Genomic DNA, 17355 nt, shown 5'->3' with positions numbered 1-17355 from the left:
TACAGGTGAATCTATAAACTCAGAAAACCCGGTGGGTATAACGTCAGGATGCCATGTTGTTTCATGGAATATTGCAGGCCTCGCTGCCAAAATGTCTGATGAAAACTGGGTGACCTATATTAAGCAAATTACGATCATCTGCCTACAAGAAACTTGGGAGGTGGGATGTAACTTCTTTTTGGAAGGGTATACGGCCTTCTATGTGCCAGCTTTGCCATCAATAAGGGGTAGGCCTAAGGGGGGTCTTGTAATTTTTGTTTCCATATTAATACCCTGTGAAGTACGAAGAATTGAATCACAGCATACAGGTGTAATGGGCTTAGCTTTATCTGGAGGTAATTGCCATGTTGGCATGGTGAATTTTTATAATGCTACTCAAGATAGTGCAGGCAGGAATCAAATTCTTATATTAAATTCTTTTGTCTCTAGTTTTATGAAAGATCTGGGCCATAACCTCATGATTATGGGGGATTTTAATGTGCATCCTTGCGTAGATCCATTGAATAAATGTTTACCAGAAATGTTTTGCGAACGTGCGGGTTGTCTCCACATGGAGCATACTAAGGTGGGGGAATTGTGTAATGACTTTCTTAGACTCTTTTTGCCTTGTCTCAAGCGAATTTAGTGACCATAACCCTCTAACAATCTGCCTAAAATGTCCCTGGGTAAAAAAGGGAAATAAGACTAATAGTCAAGGCAGGCTGGGAACAACAGATGGAAGGAGGTGGTTAAAATGGTCAATGGTCTCTGCGGATATTCTCTACAAAAATATTGCTGAAAGGTGTGCAGAGGATATCAAAGACTGTACCATTGAGGGGGGTGATCCTAGGCAGGTTCTAGCGGCTTATCAAAATATATCGGAGAAGGTGTCAGAGCTATTATCTGTCCCTAATAAAAACCAGGTGAAAATAGGTCCGAGGTGGTTCAGCCATGATTGTACTAAAGCTGCTCGCAAACTGAGGCTTGCTTTGTCAGCTACCCCGAGGAATTAGGAGAACGTAAAATTATGCAGAAAGGAATATAAGGCTATCACTGCCTCTCGCAAGGAATTCCTAAGAAAAGAGGCCTGGGAGGAATTACTTGATCCCTCCACTCTGAATAGCAGCACCAAGTTCTGGGCACTGGTTAAAAAACCTTTTTTGGCTGAGGACCCAGGAGATGGACTTGTCTGTTGCATAACCAAAGAGGATTGGGAATGTCACTTTAAAAACCTGTATTACTCTGAGGATCCTGGAACCATGGATGTCGCCCCCCCTGACAGGGGTGGCGGTATTACATTTGAGAAAAGTGAGGTCTTGGCTGCCATAATGGGTCTTACTGCAAATAAAGCCCCGGGACCTGACGGAATACCACCGGATCTTTACAAATCTGATCCAGCTTTCTGGGCACCCATTCTGGTGGTTGTATTTAATGCTGCAACTATAGTGGGTTGTCCGGGAACTTGGGGATTGTCAACTATAGTCCCTGTCTTCAAGAAGGGAGATAGGGGAAGTGCTCTCTGCTACCGACCAATATCCTTAATAGATTCAATAGTTAAGATCATGGGGAGAGTCCTACTTCAACGTTTAACCCCTTCCAGGCTCATGACGAGCTGGGCTCGTCATGAAGTAGCCTCCTACCAGGCTGATGACGAGCCCAGCTCGTCATGATCAATGGACTTTTGAAAATTCCAGCACAGGAGGAAAATATCACTAGCAGCGATGGTGTTAACAAGCTGGTCAATTGAAAATAATATTATGTCTACTTCCCAATAGGGCTTCTGTGAAGACCGCTCTACCATAACCCAGTGTCTCAACCTGTTTGTTATTCTGAATAAATACACTGTTGTACAGAAGGGAGCAGTTCACCTTGCCTTCATGGATCTGCCCTCAGCCTTCGACTGTGTTAACAGGGGGAGGCTGTGGCAGACCATGAGGGATAAAGGTGTTGATAGGGGGATTGTGGATTTCCTAGCGGATTTGCACAATGACACAAGAGCCAATGTGAGGTTCTCATCGAACGGGGAAACCACAGGAAATTTTAGTATCAATAAAGGAGTTCGTCAGGGCTGTATCTTGGCCCCATTTCTTTTTAATTTTTATATAAATGATTTAGATGCCGTACTCCAGGAGGTAAAATCAGATTGTCCTAGAGTTGGTACGAGGGGTATTCCTTTACTTTTATACGCAGACGATGCGGTTTTAATTTCAAGAACAGAAAAGGGTCTCCAGGCACTCTTGAATGTTTTTAATAACTTCATGACTGATAGGGACCTTAAGGTCAATAATTCTAAATCCTATATAATGCATGTTGGCCGTCAATCAAAAAAGTTCATTTTTAAACTAAATGATGTCCTGATCCCCATCACCCATACGTTCTCATATCTTGGTGTCTCATTTGATACAAAGCTTAGTTGGGCTCCACATGTGGCAAGGAAGAAGGGGGAAATGACCAGAGTAAATGCCTCCATTTTTAACTTTGCCACTAAATTGGGAAAAAAGCCAAATGTGGCCATGATGAAATTATACAATGCTAAATCAATAGCCACCGCAGTCTATGGCAGCGAAATATGGGGCTATGCAAACGGCGAACAACTACAGATAGCTGAAAATAACTTCTTAAAGCGTTTGCTTTGTGTCCCAGTAAGTACATCGAATTTAGTGGTACATGAAGAGCTGGGAAGCCAGCACTTATCCGACATTGTTGGATTAAGACCACTGTTATGCTGGGTAAAATTATGGTTAAATCAGGAAATTCCTTTAACCCACCAGATAGTGGAAGATCTTGTATCGCTTGATCATGCAATGTGTGTACCATGGCTTAAATACTTGAATTCCAATTTCTGAAGCTTGGACGCCTGAACTTGTTTGAAAACCCGAGTGAAATAGTTAAGGGTGATGTTGCAGCAATTAAGAGGGCCTTTTACATGGATCGCAGTGCCCTAAGAGAAGAAGTTGAGCTCTTGAAACCTAATGTTAGGAAGTATATCATGTTAAGAACTTGTGATACCATGGAACTGTACCTAACATGCTCCTTTACCTCCCATGAAAAATTCTTGCTGACCCGGTTCAGGTTTAACATTTTCCATCATCTTTTAATCAGACCAAAGTTGGACATTTTTAAGAAAACTGCAGCTCCCTGTGGCTGCGACGGGAAGTCTCCACAGGATATGCTGCATTTTATATTTTTATGTAGATTTTATGAATACCCCCGTAGGCGGTATCTTGTCACTCTTTTAAAGAGATTAAATTTTAATCAAATTAGACCTGCCCTTATGTATTTACAGCTTTTGCACACTGACACGGGGTATGTGAGGTAGTGTGGCTCACTGGTTAGAGGCGGCAGACCCGAGAGCAGAGGACGGCCCGGGACCAGGGTTCGATTCCCGGCGCGGCAGGTTTCTGGACCAGGGTCAGCGGACTCGATAATTCTCTCGCCTCGGTGCCCACTCTGATCAGCGATCACACTCGGCAACTCTGGGCATTAGCTTGCCTCATCTTCACTAACGGCCCCACCAGACCGCCGGGGATGCCTGGTCTCACCCTGGAGATACCCATTAAGGGACCATCTCTCAGGGAAGCCAGGAAGGGTTTCGCAGCGGTCGAAGCACGGAGATACTCCCCCGGGAGTGATTCTAGCGCTATATAAACACGCTATATAAACAGTGTCCTCCAGGTGCTAGAATTTTTAAAACTAACTGTGAGATTAAGAAAATGTTTAGATGAGTAATTATAAATTAGCGGAAGTCCAACGCACTAATGCACTTTGATGTACGTGGGACTATTTGCACTTTATCTGTGGTACTGATTTTGTCTACTCACTCTTTTAAGAAAAGTGTATGATGTATGAATTATGATTGACTTTGTAAATGTTATGGTGTTTTTATTATGAAATGTGTAATGATTTTGTGCTTTTATGGATTGCAATATATCCGAAATAAAGTCAATTTGAATTGAATTTTGAACTTAAAATATTTTTTCTTTTTATGTTTGCAGAATCATATTTCTGGTAAACGTGTAATGTGTACCTGAAAATGTTAACTTTGTTTTTCTGTTGAAGACAAGTACTTTTATTGATTTGGTTTACATTTGCTACTTGGATTGTGATTTAGATTGTAGTTTATGAACTTGAAAACATTAACAATGTCATTGAATGTTAAGTAATGTTTGATCACCCAGTAATGTAGATTTTGCTATATTGATTAACATTAAACATTAAATGAGATGTAGCGGTTTGGAAAGCCTTACTTCTAATGTGCTCTTTTTTCCAGTGCTGCTGAAACTCGGTGACAAGAAAGCGTATTCAGTCGGACTTTCTCTCTCTACTCTTGTGAATCAACTTTCCAGTCTGCCAGTGCCCTACACCAAAGACCAAATGAAAGAGGACAAGCATGGCCTCTGTCTTTGCAGTAACGTCTTGGTGAAATTTGCTAAGCCTTTTGTTGATGAAGTTCTGAACCAAGCCAAAGTGTCCACTGGATGTGGCAGCGAAGAACTGAAAGCAGAGTTGCGAAAATTGTGAGTCTACCGACTTCTGTTAAAATCACTTAGCATGGCGATTCACGTGCCATTATTTTCCATTCTTGTTGAGTGGGGCAAAACAACCACCTATTTGAATATGATTGTTTTTGCGAGAAATATTACAGTTCATCAATTAGAATTTGAAATAGTATATGCATTTTTCTTGTGATATAAAATTGACCTACTGGATGTTGTACATTCATTCATTGCAAGCCCATTGCCACTTTAGGCATTCTGGAGGGTGTTTTTACGTTAGTGTAGACAACAGTGCCTATAATGGAAAATTCTCACTTTGTTTTCATGATTTATTTTCCTTTTTGTTGGGAAAGAAGAGTTTTTTTAATTAACCTTCTTTTTGTTGTTTTCAATTAAGCAAAGAACATCCGGAGCATCAATACTGACAATATACAGTACATTATTGGCTTTCTTGCACTTTTGGCTCATACATCATCAGTCTTACTTATGTTACATATCCAAATACATCACGCTGTCAGTGGATTATCGCGCATCAAACAGAAATGCATTGGTAGAGCATACAACATTTGCAATTATAAAACAAAAAAACACATTGCTGCAGTTCCTATTATTTCCATTAGTTGTACAGTTGCTGATACAATTCATATTGGGTAACATATTACTTGGATCCCTATTGGCATCTCTTTTATGTCAAGAGAAATATCTCCACACCCATCGCGCGTGCTTCTACTCTGCTAATGTGTGCCTCTCACTGTATCGGGTGCTGATGTCTCCTGTGGGTGGGCCAGTAGGTAGCATGTCAAGGGGGCCCAGATATCTCTGGACCTAGAGGCACAAGGTAACATCTCAGCGTATGTGGTGAGCCTTTTCTGGCATGTCACCATGTCGGTAATCCAGTCCTTGAATTTGGGTGCACGCCCTGTGCCCCATCGACAGGCCACTCTTCTTTTAGCCATCAGTAGTGCAAGGGCGACATATTTGTGGTGTATTGCCTGCAATGGTTTGACGTAGCTGAGTAAGGCCATCAATGGTGAGGGCTCTATGCACGTATTTGTCATTAGTGTCAGAGCGTCAAAGACTTGCTGTGAGAAGTTGGCCTGATATGCAGTGCTCACTATTCTAGTGATCACTATGCATCAGTCCAAACGACCCTTATGGTGATTGGTTGTAAGTCAACCTTAGACCAGCTATCCTAGTAGCGTGGATACGAGCAGTCTTCGGGCTAAACTCTAGAGGGCGCATTAAGCCAGCTGTTATACCATCACATACCCCTTGAACACCAAGTGAAAGGACACCACACAAGTGTTATGAAAATAAACAGTGTATTTATTAGAATCACAACCGCCCTGTACTCTTTATGAGGACAGGGTACTAAGCACACAACAAAACTCTTAAGAAAATACTTCAAGTGCACAATCAATACAAGTGCCCGAGGGCACGGAAAGTTTAGTGGTCTCGGGCGAACCCGATAAGGCAAGTCGGAAGCGATAGGGACTCGGGACCCTTAAATAATGAGGCTATGCGGGCACCGAAATGCCGAAGTTACCTAGCCCAAGGGCTGCGGCTGCACAAGTCTTTACAGACGTCGGGAGTCCTCGCTGATGAACCAGGAGCCGGAAGGAAGGAGTTGCTGGCCGGTGACCAGTGGAGATAGTTCGTAGAGATCCAAGCCTGGATCAGAGATGGATGACACCTGAAAGCAGAGGGGACCAAGTTCGTAACTACTAGCCAGTAGTCAGAGGGTACCAGGAGGGCACCGGATGATCGTCACCTCGACTAGGTGAGTGGGCGACGCTAGGCTCTGCAGTCTCACGGACCAGGAGGCGTTGTCGGCGGCCAGGATGGAGGTGCGAGCTGTCCCACGAAGATTGATGCTGTCGGCGTCGCTGGGCCCAGGATTGGGGCAACAAGCCTTGGCAAATTCAGGGCCACGTGGTGGACCTAAAATGGCGTCTTGAGTGGACCAGGAGGGTCCGGGGTGCTCCTCTTTCAGAAGGAAGCAAAGGCCAGTCTGGAGCAACCAGACCAGCAGCGTTGGTTGTCGGGCGTCGTCGAGAAGGCCACAAGCCAGCGGCTAGTAACCAGACAACGTGAGGAGCAGCAAAGAGCAGAAGGGCCCCACGCAGATCGTGAGGTGCAGGGAGGCTGAACTTCGATGCTGGAGCTGCTCAGGGTCGGGGCTTCTCGGACCCCAGAGCACTCACCAGAGGATCCCTTGGCGGTCGTGCTGGTTAAGAAATCGTGCAGGTTTTGAAGATGGCCGGTCCTCGAGGTCTCGTCCCACCCACGGATCTCAGCTGAGCTGACAATGTGGGTAGAGGTCAGAGGTGCCAGGGAAGCCGGTTCTCGTCGAGCTGGGCAGTCGGATTCCTGAGGAAGGACGTGCAGCAAACCGCAGAGTTCTTAGATGGTGCCTGCGGATGCAGGGTGACTACTCCTTAGCCACAAGGGAGAAATCTTGAGAAGAGTCGAGAGTTCCTTTCGTAGAAAGTATTCTTGATTCAAAGATGATCTAATTTGGAAGGGTCCCCGCTCCTGCCTTTATCCTAAAGAAAGGGGTGGGTACGTGACTAGGTCCTGCCCTAGGGGTGGGACCAGGAAGGGGGGTGGTTACACCCCTCTCCCATGCCGGACTTTCCCCAGGTCAGGGGCTGGGGTGCCCCTGGAACTGGTTCTAGCCGGCAAATGCGTAGTGAGCACCGGGGTGCCACTCCGCAGTCACCTTCCTGTAAAGCCCTGCCTACCCAGGATACACAAATCCCTGTCTGGGATGGTGCGAGCACCGCCCCGGACAGGAAACCCTTTGTCCAAGCTCTCCTCGCTGGAAGGACTCCCAGCAGCAGGAGGTCAGACTCGTGTCTGTGGTGGCAGCGTCCATTTTGTGGAGCTGAGGCTTCAGTTAACTTTAACCGGGGTTCACAGTTACGTACATGTCGTGTCCCTTTAGAAGGGCGGAATGCTAACCCCGTCGCCAGCATTGGTGAGGGGTCAGTATCCCGATTCGTATGACACCTTACTCGACATGTCTTGATAACGCGATACCGAAGTTAGCGATATGGTACGCGTTATCATGGAACAGCCATTGGGTCTTGGTTCCGCAAGCTGCAACCGGGCTCGGCTCATGCCAGAGCCCAATTCACACGATTCCACGCACTCTGCCTTCAGGGTTGTCAAGGCCTGCCATAGGAGTGACTGATAGGAATTCGGGTGTCCATTTTAGGGTTAGATATAGGTATACTATATCTAAAGCAAAGGGCGAGTACGCCACCTTGCCCCAGCTGTCGTGCAGCCAGTTGTGTCAGATTTAGATGGCCATCCAGGGGTGGCATAATACATGCTTCAGCTCCTGGTAGGCCCTGGGTACACCGATGCCCTGAGTTACAGGGTCTGACAAGGTGGCCCAGTTCCAATTGGGTAATGCACCTAAGGTACACATGTCAATTTAGCGAGAGAACAGCTAGGCTGTGGGTCTGATTGGCAGGCCCACAGCCAGGAAAAGTCGTAAACCAGTGAAACAAAAGCAAAAAATCTGGGTGATCATAGGATTGCAGACCCTACTCTCCTACACTTGCGTCCAATATTCGTTCACACCTGGGCACTCCCAAGCCAAGTGCAGAAAATCTGCTGCAGGAGCTTGGCACCTTTCACATCTGTCCCGAGTCTCTCAAGTGGTACCTATGCAATTTGGATGGTGTGTAATATAGTTTGTGCAGGTACTTATAATGTATCTTACGAAGCATGCTGCTGCTGACACACTCTGTCAGCAAGCAACAGTATTCCCACTGGTCATCTGCTAGGGTGAAGCCCAATTCCTCACCCTATCGTGAGCGGGATGTTGGAGCTGGCAGTTCCCTCTGCGTGTGTACCGTCTGATATATCCGGGAGACAAGGCGCTTAGCCGTTGAATTTTTAAGCATCAGTTGTAGTGGGGCTAGTTCCTGTGGCTCCTCTGGGAAGTTTGGGGTAAGAGATTGGATCCCCTGTCTAAGCCGGATGTACAGGAAAATGTCTAGTGGGGTTTGTTGCATACCCTGCAACATATATTCAGCAGGTCGGAACCTGGTATAGGTCCCCCCATGTACGAAATTTTGTGCGTTGTCTGAACTTGTGAAATAGCCCTTCCTGGAGAAGAGGCATGCTCTGGTGATACGTGAAGGGTAAGGATGGAGCATATAGCATGGGGACATTTAATATGCGACCTATGCGCTGCCATGCTGTTATCGTGCACGTAATGGTGGTCAGAATCTTATCCTTAGGGTTTATAGTGTCATAAATCACTCCATCTATTGGAATGGGGGCACGAGCCAATGCTCGGCCGCAACCTGCGGCATGTACCTCAGCTGTTCCACCCAGAACCATGCATAATGAGCTTGTGCGTTAGTGTAGTAGAGCTCGAAATTTGGTATACTGAACCCTCCCTGTGAGTATGGTCTAATAAGAATGTTCCATTGCAATCTCGTCTGTTTGCCCCCCCATACAAGACGCGTCAACTCCGACCTGAGTGTCTCAAAGAAGCACCTCCCAGGGTAGTACGGAACGTTTATAAATAGATAAAGCAACTGAGGAAGGACCACCATTTTAATTAAGGACACTCGACCCGCCATGGACAGAGGCAGAGCAATCCAGCGGGTAACACAATCCGCTATGCGGGTCATGGCAGTGCCATAGTTCAAACGCATGAGTTCTCCCTATCCCTGGTGACATGTATCCCCAAGTAAAGCAGCTCTTCGTCACACCACTCTAAGGGGTAATCCAATGGAAAGCAAACTGTTGATGCCGTCAACAGGAAAATACAAGACTTCCCCTAATTGATTTGGATCCCTGATAGTTTCCCAAAGACTATAAACTCCTGGAGGAACGGATTCAAGTTTTCCTGCAGGTTCCCAATATATAGGGTGATATCGTCTGCGTAGAGGGATATGAGTAATTGTTGCATATTACACCGCAAAGCTTTATCATTGTGGTGCTGCCGCACGGCTCTACTGCAATTGCAAAAAGCAGGGGGGAAAGGGGCGCCCCTAGTGATTGTGAATGTTTGGGATGTGTGACCATTAATGAGCACCTTAGCCACAGGTACGTGATATAATAGTCTCATCCATGAAAGAAAGAGAGGTGGGAACCTCATACGCAGCATTACCCCAAAGATGTAATCCCACTCGATTGAATCAAAAGCCTTGGTGGCATCTAAAAAGACAGCAGCCAGGGGCAGTCGGGCGAAACATTATTAAGGACAGCAAAGAGTGTCCTCAAGTTGTGGGATGTGGCTCTTCCGGGCACAAAGCCTGACTGATCAGGAAGGATCACATTTTCCATCAACAGGCTCAAGCAGGTGGCAACTAGTTTGGCCAGTATTTTGGCGTCACAATTAAGCAGAGAGAGAGGCCTATAGGAGTCACACCGCTGGGGCGATTTCCCTGGTTTCAATAGTGAAATTATAAGAGCCTCCCTCATGGATGCAGGGAGGCAACCCACCTCCAGCGATTCTTCATACACTTCACGTAAAATAGGAGCCATGAGGTCGATATACGTTTTGTAGAACTCCATAGGGATGCCGTCCGTTCCTGTGGCCTTCCCTGATTGCATGCTCAAAATGGTATCCCTGACCTCGTCCAGCTCAAATGGAGCACACAAGAATTTCCGTTGCACATCGCGTAGCCATCCTAGCTCAACATCTCCGAGATAGCCCTCTAGGTCTAAATCATCCCTCCTATTTCTGCTGTAAAGGTGATTATAATGGTGTGTAAATGCACTAAGGATGTTGGCTGTGTCCCGATAGACCACCCCCTGCAAATGATTTCTACGCTGTCCACCGACCCTTTATTGCGTGCAAAAATGTCCTGCACTTCCTCACGCAGCTCTTCTTGAAAAACCATGTCTAGCAAAATGGAGGTGTGTAGTCGCCAGATGGTACGCCAAAGTCCGAAGAGGCAGCGTGAGCTTTACCGGGGCATGGTCCGAATACGTTCTGGCCAGGTGTTGCACTCGGGTTGCAGGGCCTAGCCCGTGGGACGCCAACCAATAGTCCAATCTCGCCCAGGAAGTGGCTTGTGCCGTGTAATACGTTCCTTCCTGTGCGTGCGGGTGGGTGTGTCTCCAGGCATCGATCAGGTGATAAGTGGTAATGGTGTCACAGAGGGTTGTGCGTGCCTTGGTGTAGTGATGAGGGGCAGTGTTCGATCTGTCCAGGCCGGGGTTGAGCGTAACATTAAAATCACCACCCCAAAAAATGTGATTGGAGCCTACATCAAATATCTTGCCCCACTGTGTGGTGTAGAAGTGCGGGTCATCCACATTAGGCCCATAGCAACAGGCCAGAGTGACAGAGGTCAATCCCAGCCGTCCCCATGCCAGACAGTAACGACCCTGCGAGTCCCAAGTGTCCCTCACTAGGTGGAAGGGTACTTGCTTCCTAATAAGTATCGCTGTACCCCTCAAATCGAAGGAATAAGAGGAAAAGATTCTATGTGCCGCCCATTTGCTCGCAAAGTTACTGGGCTTTTGGGGAGTGAAGTGTGTTTCCTGTAGCATAGCTATGTGTGTCCTGTGTCTATCCAAGTATGATAGAATTTGGCGTTTCTTCCTCGCATCTCCCAATCCCCTTCCGTTCCACGTGACAACATTCAATTGCTCCGCATTTACATCAGCCATGCTCCTGGACATCTGCTATTACCTCGCATGGTATCCAAAAAATGCAGTCCAACCCATGCACTGTGTTACAGCGTAATACTTCAGTTCGCTCAGGATGTTCAACTATTAACCCGCCCTTTCCTCTCCCTGAACTATAGAGGATGGCGGCCTGATGTAAAATTAGCATACATAGAGCAAAACAATTCCCTCTCTCCCCCACCCCCACCCACTGAAGCAGCCCCAACTTGCCAGTACTGTACTCCCTCCCGCCCCACCCCAACCCCAACTCAAGCAAGAAGAGTACTTCAGTCCCTGCAAGCAGTGTGCAGTGGACAATCCCGGGGGCATTCCCTCTGGGGGTCATGTCTAGGAGGCAACACAGATACCTCTCGCCCAAAGAGCCCGTCGCAGGTGGAACAGCCTAGCCCTGGGGGGCAGAGGGTGCCCGGTGTGCAGGAAAGATTGCTCATATTGGATCATCATTCAATCAAAATATGTGTCCCCTGTGTTAGGACCTGTTATTAAGCGATTATTGTGTCTCAAGTCCCTATTATTGTGTCCATAAGTAGCAATTATTCTCTCATTGCGAGTCGTCTTCTGCTCCTGTTGATAAAGATTGCTGCGAAGCCGTTGTACCACCCTCCGAGCGATTCGTTCTTCTCATATGCTTGAGAAAGTCTTCCACCTGCTCTGGCTTGGTGAAAAACCGTTGATTGCCCTGGTGCGTAACTCTAAGGCGTGCCGGATATAATAACGCATAGTCAATTTGTGCCTTTCGCAGTTTTTTCTTGACGTCCATAAACTTGCGCCTTTCTTTCTGTACCATGGGTGTAAAGTCGGGATAAATGGAGAATGAGTCCCGTCATATGACAGGGTCTCTTTACTTCTTGTAGCACGTAGGGCCAAGTTGCGGTCTCTGTAATTCAAAAGTCTCTGGATGTGGAGTATTGCTGGCCGCGGCCCAAGGGACCTGTGAGATCGTTAGACAGTGAATGGACTGGAGAAGGTTTCTGCTCCGACAGTGGTCAACAACATTTTCTCAACATATTCCTCCATCCCCCCTGTGTTGGCTGATTCAGGTATTCCTAAAATACGTATATTATTGTGCCTGCTGCGCGTTTCTAAATCTTCGTTCTTCGCTGCAATAATCTTCAGGAGGTTATCCATGCGGGCAAGTTGCGTGGTGTGTCTGGAATTCGTGTCCTCAGATTCTGAGATGCGTTGTTCCGTTTCTTTTAAACGATCCTCATGCCCTTCTAGCTTGTGTGCTATGGCGTCCATACGGGACGACATTCTATCCACCTTGTCCACAATGGTGGCAAAGCCTTGTCGGACCTCTTGCAGGAAGGATACTCTGCACGTCAACAGCCTGCGTAGCGCCCCCCCCCCCCTATCCCCTGAGCATCATTTCTTCAGTCAAGTTCCTGGTCATCCTGCGGGGTCTTGGGACCTCGTTTCGCAGCTTTAAAGTTCAGCTTCGGCTGTCGGGTATCCGGCTTGCCCATGATGCCACAAGGGTGAAACTCGGGTGTGCGTTCCCTCCGCGTGTTCTCTTCCCGCCCTCCAGCGGTGTGACCCCCACTGCACCGTCAGCAAATCACCACTTATAAAGCACCAGCTTAACGCAGTTCAGAATCACACAAGCTGGTAAGTCGTAGGCCCTCCTGTCAGCCCATCATAAATCAGTCTTCACTACCCAGAGGTTAGCACCGGGGCAAAGGTCAAAAGATAGCAATGTCCCAAATTTACAGGGTCATTCCACCACACCAGCGTGCAGCAAACCCAGCCGCCTCTCAGCACCGCAGCGCAGCCGTGTATCAGGAAACCTAAACAAGGCCAGTTCCAGCAGGCATGCGGTTCGTCACAGGGGGGAGGCTTATGGATCTGTCCTAAGAAGATCACTGTTGCAAGAGCTTGTTGGCTCCTGTCTTCCCAGGACTATGTCACAGCTCTCCCCAACCACAAGAAAGGCAAGTGCGATAATGCTGCCGCCTCTCCTCCCCAGCATCTCGCTCAGCAGCATAGTGGCCCGAGGCTCCCCATCACAGCCTGGTGCAACTCCACGGAGCACATCAGCATATAGTCAGTCAGGGGGACAAAGTGCGCCTACAGCATTACACACGTCTTCCCTGAGAGACAAAACCTGTGCACACACAATAAATATTAACAGTTGATATCTTTTTAGTGTTCTCAGAGACAATGAGGAAGGGCAGTCGATATATATTGCACTTGTGTTTATTGCACCAGCCGACACGTGTTTCATTGGAGTGGAGTACACTCCAAATCTTCAGGGCTGGAAAAACAGAAAGAGAGAAAAAAACTTAACTGGCTAATTGAGCCAGAATGTCAAATACAACTCTAATCCAATGGATGTAGAGTGAAAGCCACATACCAGTTATATTGTTTTGGAAACAAATTATTCAAATTATTCAAAATCATAATGACATGTACCATACATGTACCAGCTGATAGTTGCCTGGATAGGAATGCTTAAGAGAAAAAAGACCGTGAATGAACGAGAAAGGGACCCATATTGTGAGTGTCTAGAAGAAGCACATTATTAGTGACATAATATGAGGAAATGTGTGCCTTTAAACGGTTTCGATCAAACACATTTTTTAGACTATAAAATATACTGATTACTACTGAATTTAAGGACACATTAGTACTTTTTGATTGTAAAGATACAAATTTTTCAAACATAATTGAAACACAGTTAAGGTGTCATTCTCTTCATTCTTTATAATTTTTTCTATTTTTTTTTTATAAATGATAATTACCGCCCCCACGCGTGAGGAGGAAAGGGGTACAGAGAAAACCCACAGAGCCCGTTTCAAAAGGAGTAACCCGATAGTGCTAACTCATAACTTCAATGCCCAGCTATAAAGGAAAGAACAGAAAAAAGGTGAAAATCTCTTATTTCCATACCACAAAAAAGGCATGCTGACTACCTACCTAGATCCTAATGGAAAAGGTGGATAATCCCTACGGAGGTGGACAAAGAATTGAGAATTGGTTGTGACTCGGTTACTTGAAAACATAATCAGCTAAAAGTAGCGATAAGGAGGACTGTGAAAGATAGAGCATAGGCTTACCCCACGACTGGTGATAATTCCAACCCAGTCAGGGTGTCTGTAGATATTTCTATGCAACGGCCAGGGAAGTCCAGACACGCTGAAGCAAGCGAGGTCCCATAAAAGATTGGGGAGAAAGTACACAATTAGCGAGTATCAAACACGTAATGTGACCATTCAGGGCAATGCCGAGACATCGATGCTGGTGTGATGCCCAAAGCTGTCTAAATATTGCAACTTTGAATCTAGATAACTAGACTAAATAGAAAGAATTCGAGTGCTTGGTGTGGTTATATATTTTGTGCCAAAGTCTGCTCATACATATGGGTACAATTCTAATAATGTTTGTAACAATGGCAGAACTCGGACTGGACATTGTGCAAATTGGTCAACTAAGCGACCGTACAAAGCTAGGAATAATACTGCTTAACACACTCGTAGCGCCGGGTTTCATCTAATAATAACAAACCCAAACTATCCCCGATTAGTGAACACACCTGTGGAAAAAGTCCAAAGCGACTGGTCTTGTGCTGGTAATAGGTCAGGACTGATATGGGCGGAATATAGTTGCGACTATGGTTAAAAAGAAAAAGAAGGGGGGGGGGGGATTTTTGTGTGAAGGACTGGAGGATTTAATAAGTGAATAGTACAGAAATTCGTGTGGAAGAAACTCCACACCTCTTCCCTGTATCTCAGCGTAGGTCCGCAGGCAGCCACCGGGCCGGGTGCTGCAGGTCAGGGTCTCAAGTACAGCGGATGCCCACGCCAGCAACACCCGACGCTCCCGAACCAACAAGATGACTCTGCCCGGCCGCGGCACTGCACATCCAAATCAGGAGGCAGCGGGGACATTGCGCACACCGCAGCGCCTCTCCGATTGCAGAATCTGCTCTGGCACAGCGGCGGGTCCGTACTCCACTCCGCCGTAAGGCCCAGCTCGCTCGCCAGCGGGAAAGCGTTCCCTCTCACCTTCGCTTCCCTTGATTGTGCAGACAGCACCGTTCTTCCACGGTCCCCGGCGAACAGAGGCTTCCGCCACTAGCCACTATACGTTGTGATCCTCGTGTGGGGTCTCGGGGTGAAATATCCGCCTCCTCAGTTCAAATCGCACAACACGGCCCATATACCGCGTGTGCAGCCACGGCCTCCACTAGTCGCCGGGGCAGAATCGGGCCAATGTTTAGCTCCGCCCTCTCCTCCGGGCGAGTTTGTCACGCCAGAACGGGAGCAGGGGCGACTCAAATATCCTGATTCTTGCTTCAAGTCGGCAGCTAGCCCAAATCCTGCAGTCGAGAGCCTCACACACCGTCTACAATTCCAATTGGCAGGATAATTGTGAGGATAAGTTCACCGGGCTGCAGGAGCCTCACGCTAGTGTAGCCGTCTTGCTTGTGCACCACCTAGCGCCCCCCAAAGAAGACTTGTTTGTCATGTTGTGCATCATGGTACACATCCTATTCTTAAATAATTATTTTTTCGAGGCATATGGGCTGCAGATGGTACATTATGAATAGATCGCCATCTGGTGTTGGGCTCGGATGATTGCACTTTGTTTTTCTCTTGGAGAGTCTTTTGTAGCTTGGTGACTCCTCCTTTGGTTGGTAGTGCGCATGGGCATCGGCTCCATCCTTAGATTGTTTTTTTCTGCCATCGGGTTCGGATGAGGATTGAGACGCTCCAGATCGACTTCGGAAAGAAGTGACTTATCGGCACGTATTCCCTTTCCAATTCGACGGTATTGTTATCGAACGCGGTTTAATTTCCATTCCGACGCGTTTCGACTCCAACATCGAAGAAAAACTTTGATCTACATCGACGAACAGGAGGCCTTTCTCGACGTGGTCAAGCCCGGAGTCCATGGAAAGGACTCCATTTAAAAAATGTCCAACGTGTGGTGCGAAGTTCCCACACAAGGACCTACACAAGGTGTGCAACCTCTGCCTATCGCCTGAACACGAATCCAGGGACTGCGAAGCCTGCGCAGCATTCTCCTCCAAGTCGACGATTAGAAACCGTCGAGCTCGAAGACACGAGGTTTCCAGAATGCAGTCGGAGGCGATCCCGGAGCTGTTCGAAGACCAGCACCTCGATGAAGAAGATGATCATGAAGATCAGTCGGGGTCGGAAGGGGAAGAGTCGGATGTCGAAGAACTCGACGAGCAACAAACCGTGAGTGACGACGTCCCCTTACCAAAAAACCGACCCCGTGTGGTAACGACCCCGCCTTCGAGCCCGGTCAAACCGCAGAAAAAAGTTTCCGACGCCCCGCCTTCGGGCCCGGCAACGAAACCGAAACTCTCGGTCTCCCACCATGTCGGATCCGAGAAGCGGTCGACATCGACTTCGACGCCGAAGCTTCATGCAAGGGAAAGCTCGGCATCGAAACACTCCATGTCGAAACAAAAACATGATTCGACGTCGAAGACTCACTCGACACCGAAAAAATCGGAATCGAGCAAACACTCGGTGCCGAAAACACCGAACATTGACGATCGAAAACAAAGGCACCTTTCGGAACCAAAGGCTCCGGTACCGATACAGGAGCAGCAAACAGATCCCAAACAAAAGATTTTGTTTATAGATCCACAAACTGGCAAAGTAGTGACGAAGAAGAGGAAGAATGAACAGTTAGAAGACAAACCTCTTCCTTCTAAAAAGAGAACACTGGGGACAGATACAACTCCTCCTACTTCTCCTCGACCTAAAGTCACACCCTCTTCTCCTATTCCTCACACTATGCCAAATATTCCTCTACCTTCTACACCAAGACCATCTACACCTCAGGGGGGGGCGTGGCCAACAGCCGAACATGGTGGACGTGAGTTAGAAGAGCTCCGTCCTAGCTTCCCCTATAATCCTGGCAATTATCCTATGATAGTGGGATCTGGCCCCTAACCCCCTCGCCTGATACTCGCCGAACCTGATCTGCGCTGCCGGGGCCTAGCTGACGGCGCCGGGAACCCTGGTAGAGAGCTGCTGACTGAGGACGTCGCACGCAGGAAGAGAGGCCCACTGCTGCCCAGGAGACCGCGGCCCACAGTGGACTGGCGGGCGGACCGGAAGTGCGGCGCGCACGGCTGTGTGGAATCGCCGGGCACGGCGGAGTGGACCCCGGGGCTCTGACCACACCGGAGCAACACCACCGGTCACACTGCTACAGCGACACCCGCGGATTGACC

At 47.7% G+C, this 17355-nt stretch overlaps 1 protein-coding gene across 1 annotated transcript in view; it reads left to right on the top strand.

Annotated features, from left to right (window-relative positions):
• The window catches only part of LOC147658894 (glomulin-like), a gene marked incomplete at its 3' end in the record, with an annotated part of 250879 nt that overhangs the window by 139795 nt on the left and 93729 nt on the right, over positions 1 to 17355 (top strand). The window contains exon 7 of the mRNA XM_086952048.1: positions 4250 to 4496. Coding sequence (XP_086808174.1) covers positions 4250 to 4496 — 247 coding nt within the window. The remainder of the gene's footprint in view (positions 1 to 4249; positions 4497 to 17355) is intronic.

Source organism: Lissotriton vulgaris, unplaced genomic scaffold, assembly GCF_964263255.1.
Source record: "Lissotriton vulgaris unplaced genomic scaffold, aLisVul1.2 SCAFFOLD_1988, whole genome shotgun sequence".
NCBI lineage: Eukaryota > Metazoa > Chordata > Amphibia > Caudata > Salamandridae > Lissotriton > Lissotriton vulgaris.
Note: the sequence above shows the minus strand (reverse complement) of the source record. Positions and strands in the feature narration are given on the sequence as shown.